A 24,196-nucleotide genomic window follows, 5' to 3' on the forward strand; every position below is an offset into this window, starting at 1 on the left:
CGTTCTGAGGAAGGGTCACCAGACCCGAAACGTTAACTCTGTTTTCTCCTCCACAGATGCTGCCAGACCTGCTGAGCTTTTCCAGCAACTTTGTTTTTGTTCCTGATTTACAGCATCTGCAGTTCTTTTGGTTTTTAACTTCACTTTTAGTTGTGCTCCAGAGGAGTAAATGCCACCATCTTCTGTGAAGCACTCACAGGACTATCACTCACTCTAAACCTGCCAATGCACATGGCTCTTAAAAAGGCTCATGGACCATGACTCTCACTATTGTGTACATTACATCAACTCAATGGTTGTCACCCATTTCATTCTCCCAAACTACGAACCCATCCTGCTCTCTGCATTTCCCATTCGTTCACATCTATCCATCCTCTGTAAACATACTCAGTCCCTTCGTTTATCTCATTAGCCCAGCCCTCACACTGATGTCTCAACAGCAGCACGACTGACCTTCCTGTTATCCACAGACTTGTTGTGTCTGACTCATGAGCCTGGAATTTGTCAAGCTCTTGTGAGGGGAGCTTGCACGAAATGGTGTTTCAATGTTATTCTATGTTCTATGCCCTTGTCCTTCTAGGAAGTAGTATCTGTAGGTTTACAAAATAGTATCTTAATGAATTTTTGCAGTGTATTATGTAGATGGTACACACTGCTGCTACTAAGCATCAGAGGTGGGGGAAAGATCGTGTATGGATGTGCTGCCAATCAAGTGGGCTGCTTTGTCCTGGATGGTGTGAAGCTTCTCAAGTGTTGTTGGAGTGGTGTTCATCCAGTTAAGTGGGAAACATTCCATCACACTTCTGAATTGTGCCTTGTGGCTGGTGGACAGACTCTGGGGAGTCAGAGGCGAGCTACATGCTGCAGGATACTTAGTGTCTGACATGCTTATGTAGCCACAGTATTTATGTGGCTAGTCCAATTCAGTTTTAACCCCAAGACACTGACTGTGTGGGATTCAGTGTGTTATGGACCAGGCCATATTTTAAGAAGGTAGCCTAGACCCTAATTTGTTTCTTATTTTAAAGGCAAACATAAAGTGGTGTGTGCCAGATGCAATTTGACTGGTCAAACTACTTGATATTAAGCAAAACACAATTTGTTCAAACACTATAGTTAAATACAACAAAAGAAAGAAGCATTGGAATAACAACTTTACTGGAAAACTTAACAGAATAATAGATACAGTAACTCTTACTAATTAACTGTTCCAAATAGTAATATCCCATAAACACACCCCTTGGTAAAAAGACAAATTCAGAAATCAGATTTTCTCACATGTAATGCCCGGAATAGGGAAAGAAACCCTCGCTTCTAACTGTAACCGAGAAGGGGGAGAAATAGCTTCTTCAAAACTCCAGTAACTTCTGGTGAATCTAAAAGCTAAAATCACAAATGAGAAATCCTGGTCTAAGAGAGCTGGCCACATTCATCCAGGCAGCTTCAACTGTTCCAACTTTTTAAAAAAATCAAGGCCTCACAGGCTGTTTACATTACCACAGATTGCTAGGTACTTCTTGGTCAACCTTTCTCTTAAAAGAAACCAGGACAAAATACATCTCTTAAAGCCACAGCATCATGACCAGTGAAAGTAGTGCTATTGGATATTAAGGGGTGTCAGTTAGATACTCTCTTGTTGGAGATGGCCATTGTCTGGCACTTGTGTGGTGCAAATGTTACTTACTACTTGTCAGCCCTATCTTGGACATTGTCATGATCTTGCTTCATTTGGGCACAGATTGATTCAATATTTGAGGAATCATGAATGGTCCTGAACACTGTTCGCTGATGACAGCACACCCAGCTTTTAACCTTATGAAGAAGGGAATGTCATTGATGAAGTAGATGAAGACGCTTGGGCTGAAGCACAGTACCTGGAGGAACTCCTGCAGAGATGTCCTGGAGCTGAGATGACTGATCTCCAACAATCACAATCATCTTCCTTAATGCTAGGTATGAATCTAACTAGCAGAAGCATCTTCCTGTGTTTCCCACTGAATTCTGCTTTGCCAGGGCTCCTTGATGCCATACTCGGTCAAAAGCCGCCTCAATTCAAGGACAGTCACTCTTGCCTCAGATCTGGGGTTCAGCTATTTGGTCCATGTTTGGACCAAGTCTGTAATGAAGTCAGGAGCTGAGTGGTCCTGGTGAAACCCAAACAGGAATCAGTAACCTGGTTAATTCTAAGCAAGTGCTACTTGATAGTACTGTTGATGACACCTTCCATCACCTTGCTGATGATTGAGAGTACACTAATGGTCCATTAATTGGCTAGTTTGTATTAGTCCTGCCTTGTGTACAGGACATGCCTGGGCAAATTTCCACATTGTTAGGTACAGACAGTGCTGAAGCTTTTCTGGAACAGCTTGGCTAGGGGTACAGTGAGTTCTGGAGAGGAAGTCTTCAGTTCTCTTGCTGGAAAGTTATCAGGTGTCCAAAGTAGTATCCAATGTCTCCAACTGTCTTTGATGTCACATGAAGTGTATCAAATTGAATGATGACTGGCAAAAATAGTGTTGGAGACCCCTAGAGCAGTCTAAGATAGATCATTCACTTGACAATTCAGGCTGAATACTCTTGCAAATACTTCAGCCTTATCTTTTGCACTGATGTGCTAGGCAACCTCATTACAGAGGATGGAATTTGTTCCACAGCCTCCTCCTCCAGTAAGATACTTTAACTATCCATCACCATTTGCACCTGATGTGGCAGAATTGCAAAGCCTAGATCTGATCCATTGGTTGAGGGATCACTTAACTCTTTAACTTGCTGCCTATGCTGCTTGGCATGCAAGTAGTCCTGTTTTGTAGGTGACACCTCAATTTTAGGTAGGCATGGGCGCTGTTCATGGCATGACCTACTGCACTCTTCAATGAAACTTTTGAGATACTGGTCAGTAACCACTGTTTCACATGAATGGTAACTCAGTTTATCATTTAGGATTCCACTTTGAAGGACTCATCTATTTATTTTAATTTTTTTATTGTAAAATGTACTGTATAACATATGGTTTTTAAATAATTAGCAGGCATTTCAACAGAAATAGCTATAGCATAAAATGCCCATCACTGAAAACAAACATTTTGTTGCCTGTTTTTTGAGATTACATGAAGGTCTGAGAATGTGCACTTTGTAAATGAGAGAAGGATTTTTTAAAAAAAAATTCTTGAAATTACATATTGGACTTCACACTTCTGCAATCTAATGAACGTATCGCAATCTGGAGCTGAAATGCAACACACAAAATTCCTTCCAAACTTAAAGATACTTTAGAAAGTTAAAAAAAAAAGAAATGCAGCATTAAAGATATAGTGTTTGAAAAGAAGATTTTAGGCTGTTGTTGAAGTTCTAACTTTCAACTTGATGTGTCAGATTGTGGGTGGAATCTTAAATGGCCCTGAACAATTTGGGCTAATGTGCAAAATTTGGAAGAATGGTTTGAGAAATCCAAAGAGGCGAGGCCTATCTTGATTTTGGGAGCAACTAGTTGTATTTTACAAGAGCGTTCCGGTCTTTAAGACAAGATTCTTTCACAGTAGCCTCATTAATTGCATGTCTCAGCTCATTAACATCAAGTGTCCTATCCCACCACACAATGAGAAAACTAAGGCACTTAGGATACGTGAGACATGAAAGCCAGAGCAAGTACTTGGTGACTCCAGCTTACTGCTTGTTCTTCTGGATATCCATCTTATACACCCAGCAGCAACATCTCAGAGAACACTCCAGTGCACCTGCCACACACACTAACCCTGTCCGCAGACACTGGTATCCAATACCTGCCAACCTCTCAATACCCTCATGACACTCCTCCGATCCACTTACAGATCACTTCTGAACTTTAAACCTGCACTTTGAGGTGAATAGAACAACTTGTATTGAAATGTTAGCACAAGGAGACTGCATTCAGCTCATGGACTGGGGCAGGCTGCATTTCAAAATTCTTTGTGTGTTGTCTTTAGCACTCATTCACTTTGAGCCTTCCTGGATGTTCTCGTCATCGTCACCACCTTGCCTTACCTTTTAGTGCTTTGTGTCCCCAACCAGACTTGCCTTGCTGGTTGGAGCAACACAAAGCCAGCAAGCTTGTCATGGTTGTCAGTAGTCCTCAGTCAAGTCAGGGTCTCCTAGAATAAGTCAAGGGAAGCCTCCAATATTGGTCTAGGGGCTTGGGTACAGTTGACCACTCGAAGTGGTCACATTCAGGATCTCCTCCTCATAGGGATGGGGAGATAAATATTGGGCAACACACCACCCATTTTGGCTATTTCTACACCTTTCACTTAGAATGAGAATGGGACGGACTGAACAAGATAAAATTGAGTAGAACTGGTGCTTTTGAGCAAAGGTGGTGAGGTTGAAACAGTGAATGAATCGGCAGAACCGTGGTTACTTACGAGGGTGGGTGTTTGACTGGATGACAACAAGCATGAGCTTTGGTGGGTGCAACAGTAGAAATAGATTGAGTGTGAGGTAGCAGACAGAAGACGGTGGCCCTTACCCTGGCTGAGTGGAGAAGGTAATTGATATTCTTCTTTCACTGCTGGGTAGTCCTCTGGATGGCTAAGACTACAATAACCCAGGCAAAACCTTGGGACAAGGCTAGCAGGATCTGATGGCATGGCTACCTCTATCAATACTGGGAGAAGAGAATGTATTTTCTCTGCACTACCCTGTTCACCAAGACTTTCAGGTGGCTGTCCACAAAGCCGGGCACCAGGTTTCCCTTCTCTGCCAGATGCGAGGTGAATGTCATGAATTGTGAAGGGCAACTCAGGATTGACAATGCTTTTCCAGATGCACTAACCCTTTTAAAGATGGCAAAAAGAAGCAATGAAACTTGACAACATTGACATAGTCAGAGAAAAGTTAAGGTTCAGTTCTGCTTTTTATGGTGACACAACATAATTGCTACAAAATAGAACTCCAATAGATATTAAAGGTTTGTACTCTGTAGTCACCTTCTTAAGGTAGTCATTTAGGATTCAAAGAAGTTTCCAGTTGGTTCTTATCTGACAAATTTTGATGAGGCTGATAAACAATTGCCTCAGAGATAGAAGGAACTGCAGATGCTGGAGAATCCGAGACAACAGGGTGCAGGGCTGGATGAACACAACAGGCCAAGCAGCATCATAGGAGCAGAGAGGCTGACGTTTCGGGCCTAGACCCTTCATCAGTCAGTGAAGAAGGGTTGAGCTCCCTTCCAAGTTGTACAAACTGTGTGAAAGTAAAGACAATAACAAATGCTTTCAGACTTGTACCTTATGTGGGGTAAGTGATGTGTTTGTTGATTCAAAGCTAAAGCCAAGATTTGAGAGTTGGGATGGTGTTAAGGGTGGAAAGAACAATGTGAACCAGCAGATTGCAACAGGTTAGCCATGGTGAGGTACATGTTGACTTATAACCTAGTACAGAGATTGTTAAATGATATATCTTGGAAGAAACTTTTGTATACAATCTATGATAATTATTTACCTACAGTATTATTATTAGCACCATGATTTATTTAAATAATTTGGACCTTGCTGAGCCAAGGACATTTCCTCTCTCTAATCAAAAAATGTGAAATCAGGAGTTGGCATTAGTTCAGTGTAACATATATGACTCCTGCAGAACTTTAAATTTTCTTTACAGATGTTGAAAAATCTGTTGAATCTTTTTTTCTCATACCACCAGACCCCCCTTGAAGTGCTGCCTCCAACTCATCTTTGTTACTGACATGTATTGGGTGAAAGAAGATGGTAAGAAGCTAAAAATATGAGCAGAGGGTCTTGTGAAGGAGTGGTCATGTCCCTTCCTCTAAGCCAAACATCCAGATTCAAGTCCCACCTGTCTTGGAAATGTGTCAGGACATGGTTACGCAGGTTGATTTAAACAATGCTTTGAAAAAATATTTTTAAAGGAAGAGAAAATCAATCAGATTTTATTAAGGTTATTAAAAGAACAATCAAGACATTTAAAACACCATTGGAACAGTTTAGTAGTTATACTATCCCATTCTCCAGCTTCTCTCTCCTGGCCCTGTCACACTTGAGTCTAAGTTCAACCACCCTCTTAAACAGGAACAAAAACAAAGTTGGTGGAAAAGCTCAGCAGGTCTGGCAGCATCTGTGGAGGAGAAAACAGAGTTAACGTTTCGGGTCCGGTGACCCTTCCTCAGAACCCTCTTATACAGCCCTGGCTTTAAATTGCCATATGCGTGACTTCAAAACAAATCACGTTTATTAGAGTAAACAACTGTATGATTTCCCTTCTTGCAGAACTATGAAACAACAGCTCTTGAGACTGAACGTACCTTTCGCAGGACATTAAGCTTCATGATGTTTGGAATGAATAGACAGCACGGCCAGCCGCAAAAATTAGGAACAGCGAAGCTGTTTGTTTCTAAACATTGAAGATTTCTCGATGATTTTTCGAGTCAAAAGTCCAACATTTGCTTGAAGATTTATGATTAACGAATGCAGTAGATAGAAGACGGGAGGTCCGGGAAAGCGGACGATTGCAAAACTGGTTGGAGCTCGGAGCTCTTCTGCTGACTTAGCTGGAACACCAGATCCTTTTCCGCTCCTTGGTAAACAAGTAACTTCACAGCCGACTGGGTGGAGCTCACTCAGAAAAATATCAGATCGAACAGGGCTGTGTTCAATTTGTCTGGGCATTTCGGTTTTTCCGGAGTGGGAAAGTTACGTGCTTACGTACACTTGAGGTTTCTGATTTGACCGGTGACTTATCAGCAGTAACCAGGGTGAAACTACATTAGATTACGGGTAACTGTTTCAGCCCGTGTTTAAAAGAAAACGTATTTACATAAACATCAGTGAACAGAAATGTTTTGAGGAACGTCTTGGGCTAGTTTGCTTAGAAATCGTAAGCAATTCCGAATTAATTTTCTGGCAGTGATATATCTACTGTTATGTTAGTGTTGGTGCAACAAAGTTCAGAGTGAACTAAAATAAAGCTCCAGTGAGGAGGATACCACACGAGTTAAACTACGGATCTCTTTTGCGCTTTTGTAAACAAATCGTTGTGAATTGAAACGAAGCGATAGATCTTGGGAGACCAACTGGATCGCAAGATGTGAAAGTTAGTGGTGCAGTAACTTTTAAGTGGAAAATGATTCGTCAGGTTTTTTTGCATTCAGTTACCGTGGGTAAAAGTCCAGATTTTGCGATCAGCAGTTAAGTGGCATTGCTCATTTTCGCAGGTCTGGCGCTATCTGTGTGAAGATAAACTTCTGAAGAAGTGATATCTTTTTCCATAAATGGTGACAGACATCCTGCATTTCTCCAACATTTTGTGTTTATCTCAGATTTCCAGCATGGGCAGTCTTTTGCTTTTTGTGTTTTTTTATTTGATACTGCTTATTTTTTTTTGAAGAAAACAGCGTGCTAAGATACAGTGAGCGCTGTGATGTGCATTTCACATTTTTAAAAGTGAATTTAAGTCAATTCCAGCGACAGAGGATTGCTGCACCTTAGCAACAGTGATGTAATAAAGCGGACTAAGCAGCCAATCACATTGAAGAATTCTCAGAGAGCCAATCAGAAGTTAACCAGAAGTTGTTGTTAGAACATAGAACAGGACAGCAAAGGAATGGGGCCTTTGGCCTAAATGTTGTGCCAAACATGACGCCAAATTCACTAATCCCTTCTGTCTGCCCTTGGTCCATATCCCTCCAATCCTTGCATCTTCCTTGGATATGTTTATCTAAAAGTCTCTTAAAAGTCCCTATTGTATCTGCCTCCACCACCACTACCCTTTGCAGTGTGTTCCAGACTCTTACCACACCCTATGTAAAAACCGTGCCCTTCACATCGCCTTTGAACATTCCCCCTCTCACCTTAAATGCATGTCCCTAGTTTTAGACATTTCAACCGTGGGAAGAAGATTCAGACGTTCAACTCTATTTATGCATCTTATTCTATATATGCATCTTATAATTGTATAGACTTCTATCAAGTCTCGCCTCAGCCTCCTCCACTCCAGAGAAAACAATCCGAGATCTTCTTGCCTTTCATTATAGTTCATACCCTCTAATCCAGGCAGCAACTTGGTAAACCTCTTCTGCACCCTCTCCAAAGCTACCACATCCTTCCGGTAGTGTGGCGGCCAGAATAGAAGCCAATACTCTAAATGTAGCCTAACCAAAGTCTTATAAAGCTGCAACATGACATCCTGACTCTTGTGCTCAGTTTCCCAACCAATAAAGAGAAGCATGGCATATGCCTTCTCTACCACATTATCTACTTGCATAGCCACTTTCAGGGAGCTATGGACTTGAACCCCAAGATCCCTCTGTGCATCAATGCTGTTCAGGGTCCTGTCGTTATGTGTATACTTCTCCTTTACATTTGATCTCCTTTGCAGCACCTCACATTTATTCAGATTAAACTCCATCTGTCACTTCTCCACCCGTATCTGCAATGGATCTATATTCCACTGTATTCTTTGACAATGTTCTACACTATCCACAACTCCACCGATCTTTGTATCATCTACAAACTTACTAAACCACACCCCCATCTACATTTTCATCCAAGTCATTTATATATATCACAAACAGAAGAGATCTGAGTATGGATCCCTGCAGAACACCACTAGTCACAGACCTCCAGCCAGAAAAAAACACCCTCTACCACTACTCTCTGCCTCCTATGTGCAAGCCAATTCTGAATCCACATGGACAAGTCACCATGGATCCCGAGCATCTTAATCTTCTGGATGAGTCTACCATGGGGGACCTTGTTGAAAGCTTTACTAAAATCCATATCGACGACATCCACTGCTGTACCCTCATCGATCACCTTTGTCACCTCCTCGAAAAATTCAATCAAGTCAGTAAGACATGACCTGTCCCGCAGAAAGCCATGCTGACTGTCCCTGACTAGATCATGCTTTTCCAAATGCACGTAAATCCTTTCCCTAAGAAGTCTCTCCAACACCTTCTCAATCATGATGTGAGACTCACCAGTCTATAGTTTCCTGGATTATCCCTGTTTCCTTTCTTGAACAGAGGAACAACATTAGCCACTCGCCAGTCCTCCAGGACCTCTCCAGTGGCTAATGAGGATACAAAGATCTTGGTCAGGGCCCCAGCAATCTCCTATTTTGCCTCTCTTTAACCTGGGGTAGATACCATCGAGCCCTGGGGACTTACCCACTGTAATGATCTTCAAGAGAACCAAAGCGACTCCTTTCTTGATCTCAAACTATTGTTGTTACTCATGTTTTATATTTTTATAAAAAAGTGAAAGAATGGGAGGTGATGGTACAATGATAATGGCACTGGACTAGCAAATCAGAACCCACACCAATGTTATGTGCATGTGGATTCATATCACATCTCATCAGATGGTGAATTCAATAAAAAGAGCTGGCCTAATGGTGATCATGTAACAACTGTTAATTGTCATTTTAATCCTCTTGAGGAAAGGACATCTGCTGTCATTATGTGGCCTGGCCTCCATGTGACTGATAAGAACAAAAGATATAGGAGCAGAATTCTGCCATTTAGTCTATCAAGTCTGATCCACTGTTCAATCATGGTTGAAATGTTTCTCAGTCCCAAGCTCCTGCCTTCTCCCTGTAACCCTTGATCCCCTTACCAATCGAGAACCTTTATCTTATATACATTCATGACTTGGCCTCCAAAACCATCTGTGACAATGAGTTCCACAGATTCACCTCCCTCCAGCTGAATAAATTTCTCCTGATCTCAGTTCTCACGGGCCAGCCTTTCACTCTGAGGCAGTGCCCTTTGGTCCTTGTCTCTCCAACTAGTGGAAACATCATCTCTGCATCCACTCTATCCAGGCCCCCCATCCTTCTAAACTCCATTGAGTATAGACCTAGAAACCTCAGCTGCTCCTCATATGACAAGCTATTCATCCCCAGGATCATTCTTGTAAACCTCCTCTGGACAACTTCCAAGGCCAGCACATCCTTGCTTAGATACGGAGCCCAAAACTGCTCACAATATTCCAAATGTGGACTGACCAGAACCTCAGACTTCTGAGGCTGGATATCTCTGCTCTTATATTCCAGCCCTCTTGAAATTGATGTAAACATTGCATTTACTTTCCTAACTACCAATTGAAACTTCATGATAACCTTAAAAGAGTTCTGGACTAGTACTTCTAAATCACTTTGTGGTTCACTTTGTGATTTCTGAAGTTTTTCCCCATTTAGAAAATAATCTCACCTCTATTCTTACCACCAAAGTGCATAACCTCACGCTTTCCCACATTGTGTTCCATCTGCCACTTCTTTGCCCACTCTCTGAGCCTGTCCAAGTCCTCTGCACCCTCCCTACTTCCTCAGCACCACCAGCCCCTCCACCTATCTTTGTGACTTGTGCAAATTTAGCAACAATGCCCTCAGTTCCTTCATGCAGATGGTTAGTGTATAACATGAATAGTAATGGTCCCAAAACTGACCCCTGCGGGACCCCACTAGTCACAGGCTGTCATCCTGAAAAAGACCACTTTATCCTCACTCTTTGCCTTCTGCCCATCAGCCAATCTTCAATCCATATGCAATTCCTAACACCATTGCCTCTCCTTTGTCTAATTTGCTTGTTACCTCCTCAAAGCATTCTAACAGATTTCTTGGCATGACTACTCCTTGATGCCCAATTTTACCATTATTTTCGAGTACTCTCAGCCTTAATAATGTACTCTAAAGTCTTACCAATGATCGAGGTCAGGCTAATTGGCCTATAGTTTCCTGTCTTCTGCCATCCTCCCTTCTTAAACAGAGGTTTTATTTTAATCATTTTCCAGTTGTCTGGCACCCTACTAGATTCCAGTGACTCCTAAAAGATCACCACCAATGCCTCCACAATTTCCTCAGCTGTCTCCTTCATATAGCACATATAGACCCTTAGGTCCACCAATCCTTGCCAACCATAACCCCATATCTGATCAGGGTGATTTATCCAACTTCAGTCCTTTCAGCTTCCCAGCACTCTCTCCTTAGTGATGGCTACTATGCTCAACTCTGCCCCCTGACTCTCTTGAAGTTCTGGTTTGCTGATTGTGTCTTCCACCATGAAGACTGATGCAAAGTACCTATTCAGTTCCTCCGCCATTTCTTTGTTCTCATTACGACTTCTTCATTCTCGTTTTCCAGTGCCGATGTCCACTGTTGCCTCTCTCTTACCTTTTATGTATCTAAAAATAACTCTTGAAATCTTCTTTTATATTACTAGCTAGCTTACTTTAATATTTCATCTTCTCTACCTTATTGCTTTTTTTAGTTATCCTCTGCTATTTTTTAAAGGCTTCCTACTAATCTTCACCATGTTGTATGTTCTTTCTTTTGCGTCAGCTACCTTATTATCCTTTTCAGTGGATTACTGAATTTTAAACTTTTAAAATAAGGAAAGAGAAGATTTACAGATTCTATTCCTCCAGATTCCCAAACTATATACACAGGCAGGCTGTGTCTCACTCTGGATGTGATTCCTTCTTTCTGACTGTGCACAGCTTGCTGTGACTGCAGAACCACAACAATGTTCTGACTATTAACTACCCTCAGAGCAGTTAAGGATGGGAAGTAAATGCTGGCCAAATCAATGGTGCCCTTGTCCCATGAACTAATTAAAATGAACAGCAAGTAAAAGGAAATTATGACAAATAATAATGAAGGTAAAGGCTGAAATATCATAAACAAGCTTAAATTCAATTATTTTAAATATTGCTGAGCTCCTTTAGTTCTAATGTAGAAATAGAACATTCCACAAATACAACGTTAGTTATTCAGGGTCTGAGAGGTTATCCAAGAGTGAATATGCGTGGGTTTCCTCCGGGTGCTCTGGTTTCCTCCCACAGTCCAAAGATGTGCAGGTTAGGTGGATTGGCCATGCTAAATTGCCCATAGTGTTAGGGATGTGTAGATTAGGTGGGTCATAGGGGATGGGTCTGGGTGGGAAGCTCTGAGGGTCGGTGTGGACTTATTGGGCCGAAGGGCCTGTTTTCCACACTTTAGGGATTCTATGATTCTAACTCAATCAACAAGTTATAGAGTCATAGCATCACACAGCACAGAAATAGACCCTTATGTCCAACCAGTCCCTGCCAACCATAACCCCAAACTAAACGAGTCCCACCTGCTTGCGCTTGGTCATATCCCTCCAAACATTTCTTATTCATTACTTATACAAATATCTTTTAAACATTGTAACAGTATCTGCATTCACTTTTCCAAGGATTTTTGCATTAATATTAACACCTGACATAAAAATAAAGTGTTTTTAAAGATTATCATAATAATGGTAAAATATGGATTATCCATTTTCAGCTTCCATCATCTGATTTGAATACCTTGGATCTTCATGGAATTAAATGGTTTTAAAAAGGAAAAGCACTGACTTAAAATGACGACAGCAATCAGTTGACCTCAGGTAAGTCCAGCTTCATGAAACCAAAGTCGGATAAACAAAGGCATTCTGAACTGAAATTAATATTTTCAAAAGACTTTGAAATTCAGATCTATATTACTGGTTTGATTTACACATTTATGGATAGGTTTCACATATCAGTGATGAAAGTCTTGCCTGCAACTTATCCAGATGGAAAACAATGAGCCCAGATATGAGAAGACATAAATGAGCTGTAGTTCAGAAACAAAAATATAAATTGCTGAAAAAACTCTGCAGTTCTGTTGATCTGCAATTTTTGCTGTTGCTGAGGATAGAATTAATTAAGTAAACAACCATGGTCTCAGATTATGACTTAATATCTCAAGGACACTCTAAGGAATTTGGAACAGAATATTCTTTTATCTTCCTTTTTATACTGGGCACTCTTCCTGTTTTAAACTTTATACCTGTATTTATGTGCATGTATGACATTTTGTTTTATTATTTTTCCCAACATTACAAGTCATAAAATTGTTTTTGTTTTCACTGAGGAAAACCACATAATTGGCTCCTTATTTGATTCTGACAAAATTGTGAATTGCAGTTTAACTGGGGTGAGGCATAGCTTTATGCAAAACATATATTAAAAAAATTATGACCAACTGAGCATGTTAAAAAGACGGATGTTGACTCATCCCTCGTCATCTGGTCATTACAGGGTGACCATGAAACTACTAGATTATCTTTTTTTTTTAATTAATGCAGGTCAACCAGAAAAATGAGACCAAGTGCAATTCCAGTCCCTGGACTGCATAGTATTCACTTATTATGCACTTAACAGCATATTCCTTGCCATCTCATGGACATTCAGCCCATATTCCAAAGGGAATAGTTAATTCTATAGTTATTCTAAATCTATGGTTGTCTTAGCTACTATTGTTAGTTGAATATTATTTGAGTTTTCATTCAGGTGATGAGTAATGATAAGATGTAGAAACAGAAGTAGGTCCATTGAGTCTGGTCTGCCATTGAAAGAGATCATGGCTGATCTGATAATCCTCGAGTCCACTTTCCTGCCTTTTCTCCATTACCCTTGATTTCCTTACTGATGAAAGTTCTATCTTAGCCTTGAATATATGAGAACCCATCCTCTACAGTTCTCTGTGGTAAAAAAATCCCACATATTTATTATCCTCTGAGAGAAGAAATGTCTCCTAACCTATTTGATATGCATGCCTTCATCGGTCAGAGCATTGAATACTGGAGTTGCACAAGACATTGCTAAGGTCCCATTTGGAGTACTGGGAACAGTTCTCATCTCTCTGCTATAGGAAACTTGTTAGTAAAGCAGAAAAGGTGCAAAACAGATTACAACGATGTTACTGAGAGGTTTGAGTTATAAGGAGAGGTTGGATAGGCTGGGACTTTTATCGTTGGAGAGTTGAAGGCTGAGGGGTGAACTTATAGAGGTTTGTAAAGTCATGAGGGGCATAGATAAGGTGAATAGATAAAGTCTTTTCCCAGGGGAGGAGAGTCCAAAACTAGAGGGCATAGGTTTAAGGTGAGAGGAGAAAGATTTAAAAGAGACCTGAGGGGCAACCTTTTCACTCAGAGTGTGATGCGTATATGGAACAATCTGCCAGGGCAAGTGGTACAGGCAAGTATAATTACAATATTTAAAAGAAAAGAAATGTGGACAGGTACATGGATAGGAAATGTTTAGAGGGATATGGGCCAAATGCAGGAAAATGGGACTAATTCAGTTTAGGAAACCTGGTTGGCATGGATGAGTTGGGCTGAAGGGTCTGTTTCCGTGCTGTATGACTCTCACGCTGAATGTCTTATATGAGTGAACCCTTATTCTGAGATGATGCCCTCTGGTCCCAGATTCTCTCACAAAGGAAAACAACCGCTCTGTATTTACTAAATAAAAACCAAAAAAACTGCGGATGCTGTGAATCAGGAACAAAAACAAAGTTGCTGGAAAAGCTCAGCAGGTCTGGCAGCATCTGTGGAGGAGAAAACAGAGTTAACGTTTCGGGTCCGGTGACCCTTCCTCAGACCCTTCCTGAGGAAAAGCTCAGCAACTTTGTTTTTGTTTGCTCTGTATTTACCCGGTCAAGACCATTAAAAGTTTTATAGGTTTCAATAAATATCTCTCATTCTTCTAAAGTCCAATGAGTACAGGCCCAACCTATCAACTTCTCAAAACAAATTGCTAGTGAACCTTCTCTTCACTGTCTCCAATGACTGTATATCTTTCCTTAGAGAGGAAGACCAAAACTGTTCACAATATTCTAGCTGTCTTTATGTCTGGTTTTAGTGTCAATTTTGGGGAGTTTTATGGAGAGTTTCCTTTACTGGGTTCTTGATCTGCTGCTCACTTGCTAATTTGCATTCAAGCTCCACAGCACCCCTTTCACACAATCTAGCAGTCAGCAGAAACTGAAGTGCTCACCAGTGCAAGCAACGTCCAGTGTTCATGCCACTGGTACCACATTTCAACCTCAGCTGTTCACAATTTCAAAAGCTGCAAGCCCAGAATTTCTCTTCACAACATATTGTTGTAAATTCCAAGGGGCAGGAGATATAAAACCTGGCAGCCTGCTTGGCGGACAGAGACACAGAGGTCCAGGTGGATGGATGTGGAGAGTAAGGCCTTCCTCTTTTGTCTGAAAGAACAAAGGAGGCTGTCCCACCAGACACTGCCAGTCTGGTTTAATTTAGCTTCCCGGGTCAGGTGACTTCGACGTTGGTGGGTCTAATGCAGGACTCGAGGCGGCAGCACCGGCTCCGATGTCAGCACTGATTCAAAAAGTTATGCTTTTGCATTTGTTCTGGAAAGTTGTGGTCTCTGATACTTAAGTTGATTCCAAGATAGTGGTGGTATCAGTGAGGTAGGCCCAGGGGCGAGTCATGGTGCCAGATTGTGGCAATATCGCGCTGGTGAGTCTGGCAAAGGCGGCAGCGAGGCTCAGTACTCAAGGTGGTGGCATCAGCAACGGCAAAGTGACGGTTGATGCGTCCAGCGCAGGCAGCATTTGTGAGTGGCTCAAGACTTATGGAGACAGTGGTGGCAAGGGTTATCTGGTCATTTTTCTTTTCATTTTGTTTCCGTTTCTTTCATTTTGGATCTTGTTTTTAATTCTAATTATTGCATTCTAAGATGGCGCCACAGAGTGGCGACACTTTTTACTGTACTGCTGTACCCTTCTACTCAGGTACACATGACAATAAATCTGATCTAATCTAATCTCTGCCACTGCACACATCTCCCACCAAGTTTATGGTCTACCACTCTCAGAACTGCATGCAGTATTCTCCCTCAATGGCTCTCACTTACCTGTTCCACCCCACCAAACTACTAAGCCTTCCTATCCTTTGCACTTCTTACTCACTCACTCACTCTCTCAAGATACCTCACCAACTTTTTTGCTTCTACACGACCACTAATAGTTATTCTAACCACATTAACCTCACTCAAACCCTCCGCTTGTAAGAGAAAGCAGCGCACATTACTGTCGAAAGAGCCAAGACAACGTTGGGCTGGCAGACATTCATCTCCTCACTCCCCACGAATTGAAAATCTTTGACCTCAGTGGAGGACACTGTGACCACTCAGATGGTGAGCCCAAGACCCCCATGTCAAGCTCTGTGCTGGTCTCCCATTAACACCACTGTGACCAAGTTCTCAATATCTTCAAGCTTCTCCCTCCAGATGCAACTCATTCCTTCACTTCTTATACAGGTATAAGCAGCACACACACACAGCCTCTGCCCAGCAGAGACTGGTCCAGTAGCTTATCCTCACCTCTGAGGAAGAAACCACAGATCCCTCAGAAGATACTCAGTTAAGGCTTTCCCCTGCACCAGCTTATATACCAACACTTGTGGGTTCTATTTCTAGATTAGATTCAGAAGTACATTTTAGTGAGCACATCACTGGCAGATCCCTGCAACTGAGTCAGGAAGAAAAGTCCTAGGTTGTTGGCATTCAGATGATTGCTGGAGACCAGGAATCTGCTCAGCAGCAGAAGAAAAAATAACTCTGTGGTGTCAGCCAGTAATAATTTTAGAGACACAAAGTGAATGGATCGAGGTTTGGAGGAATCTACTAATACTGGCAGTACAATGCTGGCTTTGACAGGTTTAGGATTAGCTGTCTCTAGGTAGAGGTATGAAATAGCAGTGGAATTCTCAGTGGCTGCCAGAAATGCACCCCATCATTTTAGCCATTGGTGCTTATCATGAAAGGCATGGTAAGAGGGTGTCCCTTCCTCTCAAGTAGACAGAGTTGTGCCACTGACACCCAGGTGAAGGAGGAACCACCAGAAGTCTCCTTTCAGGACACTCATAAAATCATAGATTCATAGAGTCACACAGCCTGCTCCAGTTGTACAAAGTACAGCATGCTAGGAATACACAGCATACTCTGCTGTACTGCAAGGCTCCACAGGTTGATCCAACTCTCAGAACTCATCTTGAGGAAACAGAGCCTTCAGTCCGTGCAAACCAAGTTTCCCAAACTAAAATAATCTCACTTGCGTGCGTTTGGCCCAAATCGCTCGAAACCTTTCCTATTCACGTACCTATCCACATATGAATCATCCTCTGTGGAAAAAGGTTGCCCTTCATGTCCCTTTTAAATCTTTCTCCTCTTACCTTAAAAATATGCCCTCCAGTTTTGAAGTCCTCTAGAGAAAGACATTTGCTATTCACCTTGTCTATGCCCCTCATGATTTAAAAAACCTCTATGAGGTCACCCCTCAACCTCCCAGCCTATCCACACTTTCTTGTAACTCAAAACCTCCAGCCTCAGCAACATTCTGGTAAATCTTTTCTGAACCCTCTCCAATTTAATAATATCCTTCCTATAGCAGTATGATTAGAACCGTACACAGTACTCTAAAAGTGGCCTCACCAATGTCCTGAACAACCACAATATGATGTCCCAATTCCTATACTCAAAGGTCTGAGCAATGGAGGCAAGCTCTTAACCTTCTATCACAAATCCCTCAGAAAATACTCAGTTAAGGCTTTCTCCTGCACCCTTCATCAGTTTATATATTGAGATCTTGGTGGGTTCCATTTCTAGATTAGAAATAGCCACCCTTAACCACCCTGTCTACCTAAGATGCAACTTTCAAAGAACTATGTACCTGAGCCGTGAGGTACCGGGCCCCTCTACATCCACCCTGCCTGCGAACCCTAAACTTGTGGAAGCTGGTGCTGAGGAGGTTGAGCTTCATTTAGACAGGACACTTTCAACTGTCTCGGCCACAAACACCCGTCCAATCTTCAAGGACAACAAGCTCCACGGCAAGCATCCTGGAACTGTAGTAGGAGGGCAAGGAATAAAAAAAGCTTTTGAGTGCACTTAAGTGGCATGGGTGATTATTCATTGTAAATGGATATCGCAGCTGTTAAAATATGTGCACTTTCAACCATCACCTGTCTCATCAACTGTCTTTTATGTTCGAGGACCAAGAATCAAATGACAGAAGATATGCGTTCTTAGTGGCATACAATGTTAGAACCATGTCTGAGGAGGAGTGCTACTCATTCCCTAATACCCATCGGAAAGTAACATTCTTCATTGTGGGAGCAGCAGACATTGTGAAGCCTTCAAAAAGTTCTTAATGTTAATCTTTGTAATCAACAGGTAAAGTTAAGAAAGAACAAACTGAAAAGCTGCATTTGAGTTTGAGACTAAGCTTAGGCAACTTGCCTTTGGAGCAGCAACAGATCTACAGTCACTGAATGACTTCAGACAACTCAGATTGCTTTGAAGTGGGTGGCAATTAAGTCCTGTCTGGCCTGGTGTGCCTGATGCTGCATTGTTCTTCGTTGGTGAAGCTGCTGTTTCTCCTGCTCAATGTCCTCATCTTCCATCTCAGAAAACTGCTGCTGTTCTCTCGCTCTTCAGCATCCAGCACATTCCATCTTTGCCTGCTCCAGTTGTACAAAGTACAGCATGCTAGGAATACACAGCATACTCTGGTGTACTGCAAGACTCCCTCAGGTTGATCCAACTCTCAGAACTTCATCTTGAGGAATTGTATTATCTGCTCCATGATAACCAAGGTAGAAGAATGAGGTGCATTGTACCTATAATCAGCCTCAGTAAGGGAGTTGTATAATGGAGTCATCAGCCTTGTTTGGAGAGGATAGCACTTGTCTCCCAGCAGCCATCCTAATATAACATCTGGCTGTTGGAATGAAGCGGAGACCTGAGAATTATCAAAGATATTGACATTATGGCAGCTCCAGGGTTTCTGGTGCAGAACTCTATGATGTAGTAGTGATGATCACAGATGACTTGGACATTTACCGAGTTAAAGACTTTTCTGTTCAGAAATTGATCTGTGCATGAGTGTGGCACAGTGCCTCAGTGGTTAGTACTGCTGCCTCAGAGCACCATGAATATCAATTCGTTTCCACCATCGGGCAACTGTCTGTGTGGAGTTTGCACATTCTCCCTGTGTCCACGTGGGTTTCCTCTGGGTGCTCTGGTTTCGTCCCAGTGTCCAAAGGTGTGCGGATTAGTTAGATTGGCCATGCTAAATTGTTTGTAGTGCCCAGGGTTAGGTGGATTAGCCATAGAAAATGCAGAATTACAGGGATTGAGTTGGGGGAGGGGGGGTGGGGGAGGAGGGGGATACTCTTCAGAGGTTTGGTGAAGACCTGATGGGCCAAATGGCCTGTTTCCACACTGGAAGGGATTCTATCATTCAATTATATGGTGCTTGTAAAATGATGGATGCAGTCTATAGAACTGTCCTTGCTGTAGCTCTGACCTCATTGTAGGGAAACAAGATGAAGCGGTGTGATCTAGCACTTCTAGCTGCCTTAATGCATTTGTTGATTAAAATCTGAGAAATCTCAAACAGTTTTTTACAATGGATATTTAGAAGGGACTAGTTGCAAAAAATTAAGCGACACTGTCATGTTGATGAGCAGCATGCTGGAAGGGCACTTACTCCTTCAAAATAGATGTTTCACTCCAGTAGAGGACACAGGTGTCAGGGCATAGATATCCTAGGATGTAATCTGACTGCTTTGCTCATTTTAAGGAAGTTACATTGAGGATGATACACTCTGAGCCTCCTGAACCTCCTTTGTATCTTAAGAGGATCTCCTACTTCGAGTTCTGAAGGGGAGGATTAATCTTTAGGTGAAGAATAGGTTTGATCAGGAATAGTCAGCATGGCTTTGTTAGAGGGATCCCTAACAAATTTGATGTTCATGCCAAACAAATTTGATTGAATTTTTCAAGTAGATGACCAGGTATGTAGATGACGTAGTTGATGGAGCTTATATAGACTTCATCAAAGCCTTTGACAAGCCTTTGATGGTGACAAAGCCTCTGAAAAGGAAGGTAAAAACACATAAGATCCAGGGTAACCTGACATGTTGGATCCCAAATTGGCTCAGTGGTAGGAGACAGAAGGTCGTGGCAGAAGGTTATTTGTGTGACTGGAGGCAGGTGTCCAGTGGTATATCACAGAGATCACTTCTAAGTCTCTTATTGTTTGTTTTATATACAAACAACATATTTGTGAATGTAGTGGTTGGCGGGGGGGAAGGTGGTGATGATGATGAGTATGTTTGTGGATGACACAATGATTGATCGGATGGTTGACAAGTGAGGAAGAAGGCCTTAGGTTACAGGAAGATATAGATGAATTGGTCAAATGAACATATCAAATTGAAGACGGCAGATGAAATTTAATGCTGAAAAGTGTGAGGTGATGCATTTCGGAAGAAATAACAAGACAAGGAAGTATTCAATGAATAGCAAACACTAGGAAGATCAGAGGCATGGAAGAGTCTTTGGGTACTTGCCCACAGATCCCTGAAGGTAACAGGACAGATTAATAGGGTGGTTAAGAAGGTATATGGGATATTTGCCTCTATCAGTCATGGTACAGATTATAAGAGCAGGGAGGTTCTGTTGGAGGCGTACAACACTTTGGTTCGGCCAGAGCTGGAGTACTGTTTGTAGTTCTGATCACCACACTATAGGAAGGATGAGGGGATGCAGAGGAGATTCACCAGGATGTCGTCTGGGCTAGAACAGTTTGGCTATGAAGAAAGGCTGGATAAACTTGGGTTATATTCTTGAGCAGACAAGGCTGAGGGTGACCTGATTGAGATGTGTAAGACAATGAGGGGCATCGAACAGGTGGATAGAAAGCAGCTTGCCCCTTAGTTGAAGGATCAATAACAAGGAGACACAATTTTAAGGTGTGAGACAGGAGATTAGATGGCATTTGAGGAAAATTCTTTTTCACCCAGAGGGTGGCAGGGATCTGGAATGCACTGCCAAGGGCAGTAGTTGAGGCAGGAAAACTTACCCCTCACCCTTACCCCCTTCTGAAAAATACTTGGATGAGCACTTGAAATGTCACAACATTCAAGGCTATGGTCTAAGTGTTGGAAAGTAAGATGAGTGTAGATATGGAGTAGCATAGCTAGTGCAGACTCAGTGACATCACCTGTGCTGTATGATTCAACGATTCTATAACTTCTCCATATAGAGGCTGTTCCACAGCTACTGGAGGTTGCTGTAAGATTTGGGGCCAGCTGACGGCTTTGTGCTTCCTCAATATGCCTATGTAGATTTTGTATGGCTGCGACAGTGAGAATAACACCTTCTTTTACTAGGTCTTTCAGTCAAAATAGCTTTGCAATGATGTAAATCATCAGCAGTTGCAGCAGGCAGAACTGAGACTTTTACCAGAGGCTTTGATACAGTAGTCTGCACAGATCTCTAACAAGGACGACTGTGAGGTAACTCTACATGGATCTCTGACATTTTAATTTTTATTTCTGTGTATGTAGCATGAGTCATATCACGCTAATACAGTGAGAGATTTCAAGTGGGGTAGGATTACCATCACATTTCTCCCTCCACCCCAAATCATTCGAGAAATACAGCATTGCACATAACTTATGGTTCAATGTGTGAGGAAAGCACTCCACACTCTTGTGTATCCTATGTGACCTTCAGAATGTGTTTGAGAATTGGCGACTGCAAGTAACTATTCAAAGATAATTTGTGATCTCTTGTACTTCACGGAGATTGATAGAATTAATATATAATGTTCAATGATATGGTCAGGGTTGCTTGTGACCAGGATTTCTAATGTACATTGTCATTCAATGCATGAAATGCATATGCAAAGTAATGTAATGACAGGCGTGAGTCATTTTGAATTTATAATTGCCAGATTAATGTAAATTCCCTTGAAGGGCCTCACATCACCCACAAGTGGAGCCCACTTCTATGCACAAAACAAACTCATGTCACCCACTCAGAGTTTTCATTGTTATTGTGAATTGAGATTTGGAGGGCTTTTCCGATTGCGCTTGATTTCTTACTCCATAAAACATTGTGGCCATAGAGTTGCAGTGATTGGCAGAGATGTGTTTCCTGTTGACCCTTTGGTAGCAGGGTGGGAAAGCCCATCGTTCTGATATTGCAATAGCAGACTATTAGGGACATTCAAGCGACTCTTGGATAGGCACATGGATGATAGTAAAATGAAGGGTACGCAGGGTAGTTTGATCTTAGAGTAAGATAATAGGTCAGCACAACAACGTGGGCAGAAGGGCCTGTACTGTGCTGTACTGTTCTATCTTCTATGCAGGTGCATTGCGCTCATTTTGAGTAAAAGTTGAAAATCCTTTACAAGTGAGTTACAGGCTTACATGTTCAATTTATAAGAATGTGGGAACATAAGATTTGGAAGCAAGAGTAGGCCATTCACTCCCTCAAACCTACCCCAGGCCACACCACTTCTCCTGTACCAGCTCAGCATTATCATCAACTTACTAATATAACAAAAATCTATCTAACTCTTCTGCAAATACTTTCAGAGATCTAGCCTCCACAACTGTCTGGGCTACAGAATTCCAGATGTTCACTTCCCTCTTATGGAAGAACTTCCTTTGCATATCAGCTTTAAATGAGTGTTTCCTTATCCTGTAACTATGTTGAACTATGTTAAACATAGTTTAACTATGTTTAAGATTCCCCCACTGGTTGAAACAGCTTCTTAACATCTACCTTGTCAAGACCCCACAGATTCTTGTATGTTTCAATGAAATCATTTATAGGTTGTTTGTACAGTTTGTGAACTATAAAACATATGCATTTGCATGTGCATTTTCTATGTGTGAATGTACCTATGTAAAATTATACTTGTTAAATAAGTACACTGACTCCATCTAGTGATAGTGTATGGAATTATTTAATTTACTGTTTCTATAATATGGTGGGTCTAAGAAAGTGTCATTAAAAGAAATAGGAAGTTCGAGGAAAGCAAATAAATGATGGGATTAGTTTGGGATTGCTCCTCCAAAGGGTTAGCACAGACACAAATGTCTGAACAGCATCCTGTGATGTGGTGGATTTGCATGGTGTTATGATATTAGAAACAATCCTGAGTTAAAGTAAACAGCAAAAGCTGGAGATCACAGTGAGTCAGTCAGCACCCATGGAGAGAGCAAGCTAACTGAGTCTAGATGACTCTTCATCAGAGCCAGCTCATTTAGCATTCTACTTGCATAATCCATCAGAATATCCACAAATCCTGTCTCCCCCAGCTATTAACAACACTGTGCAGGATATAACAACGATTTATGGACTACAACATGCAAAGCATTCTGAGGAATAAATACAAAATAGATCTCCAAAAAATAATTGTCCATGTGTGGCCTGCACAATTGGTTTTTGTGCAAATTCAAGCAGATTCATCTAAGAACATGTGTAATTCATCACAACAGAGAAAGCAAGAAAATATGATTGTCCATCTGTCCCAGAACAGCCTTCAAACAGCATTGCTATGAATCTTATGACAATGTATCCAGTTTTCTGAAAGACAATTGCCAAGGTTGCACACAAAAGATGAGTTAAGCTGAAAGCTTTGGATATTCAGTAAACCTATGACAAGAGAAGACATCATCCAAAGAATCAAAAAAGTAACATTTTTTCCATTTTGTAGATTTTGATCTCAAAGTATTAGTTGGCTTGATGCTGTCCATAACATGTCCAATCAATACAGAACAGTTATCACTGATGAATCTGGGCTGAATCTTAATAGAAATCAGCTAAGTATCAATTTTGATGAGTTTCATGGAACGTTCCCCTCCATTAGTCCTAATGGGTTTAATCACACTGTCTTCCCAAACCATTTCATTACCTTTGTACATCACCCCTATGGGTACTCTGTTCATTCTATTCTGCCATTCATCATGGATGGTGTGACCTCCTAAAATTCATGGCATTGGTGCCATATCCAAAGCCCAAGTGTGCATTCAGTGGAGTGCTGACAGTCCACAGTTGCTCCACGCATGTCTTGTCAATTACCCTAGACAAGTTGGACAGAGCGAAATTTGCAACCCACTTCGCCAAACAGGGAGGTCTTGGTGCATGGAGGATGCATGTGGTTGCTGCCCATGAAGCATACCCAGAGATGTCAATGACTAATGGGGGAGCAAGCAGCAAGTTAGAGATGCCAGTTTACCAATCTGACTTGCATTGAATTATCCTGTCAAGTTTCTAACCAGCGGCTGGGAGAATGGGAAACCTACTGATAAGGTGAAATGATGCAGTAATGAGGCTAAATCTCTCACCTCTCAAAAGTGAGAATCTCATCTTGCCATTCAACACTTGATGCTAAAATGGGCCTTTTTGCTCTTGATACTAAGAATCTCTTATTGCTGATTTCATGGGATTCTTCCAACACTCTCACTATTGGCAATGGTATTCTTCCAACACTCTCACTATTGGCAATGGTATTCTTCCAACACTCTCACTATTGGCAATGG

General features: G+C 41.7%; 2 protein-coding genes across 3 annotated transcripts in view; one reads left to right on the top strand and one right to left on the bottom strand.

The window, feature by feature from the left end:
* Positions 1-6,686, bottom strand: part of tmem37 (transmembrane protein 37) — a 35,519-nt gene extending 28,833 nt beyond the window's left edge. Inside the window, exon 1 of the mRNA XM_048598855.1 lies at positions 6,296-6,686. Within this exon, the coding sequence (XP_048454812.1) occupies positions 6,296-6,319 (24 nt within the window). The 5' untranslated portion in view covers positions 6,320-6,686. The remainder of the gene's footprint in view (positions 1-6,295) is intronic.
* A 63-nt stretch (positions 6,687-6,749) lies between these two features.
* c7h2orf76 (chromosome 7 C2orf76 homolog) overlaps positions 6,750-24,196 on the top strand; it is a 65,184-nt gene continuing 47,737 nt past the window's right edge. Inside the window, exons 1-2 of one of the 2 annotated variants that reach the window (XM_048598856.1) lie at positions 6,750-6,867; positions 12,301-12,403. The gene's annotated coding sequence lies outside the window, so the exon portion shown is untranslated. Of the gene's footprint in view, positions 6,868-7,046; positions 7,084-12,300; positions 12,404-24,196 lie in introns of those variants that run through there. The other variant, XM_048598858.1, reaches the window with a different exon arrangement.

The sequence above is a fragment of the Rhincodon typus genome, chromosome 7 (assembly GCF_021869965.1).
Source record: "Rhincodon typus isolate 14 chromosome 7, sRhiTyp1.1, whole genome shotgun sequence".
Lineage (NCBI taxonomy): Eukaryota > Metazoa > Chordata > Chondrichthyes > Orectolobiformes > Rhincodontidae > Rhincodon > Rhincodon typus.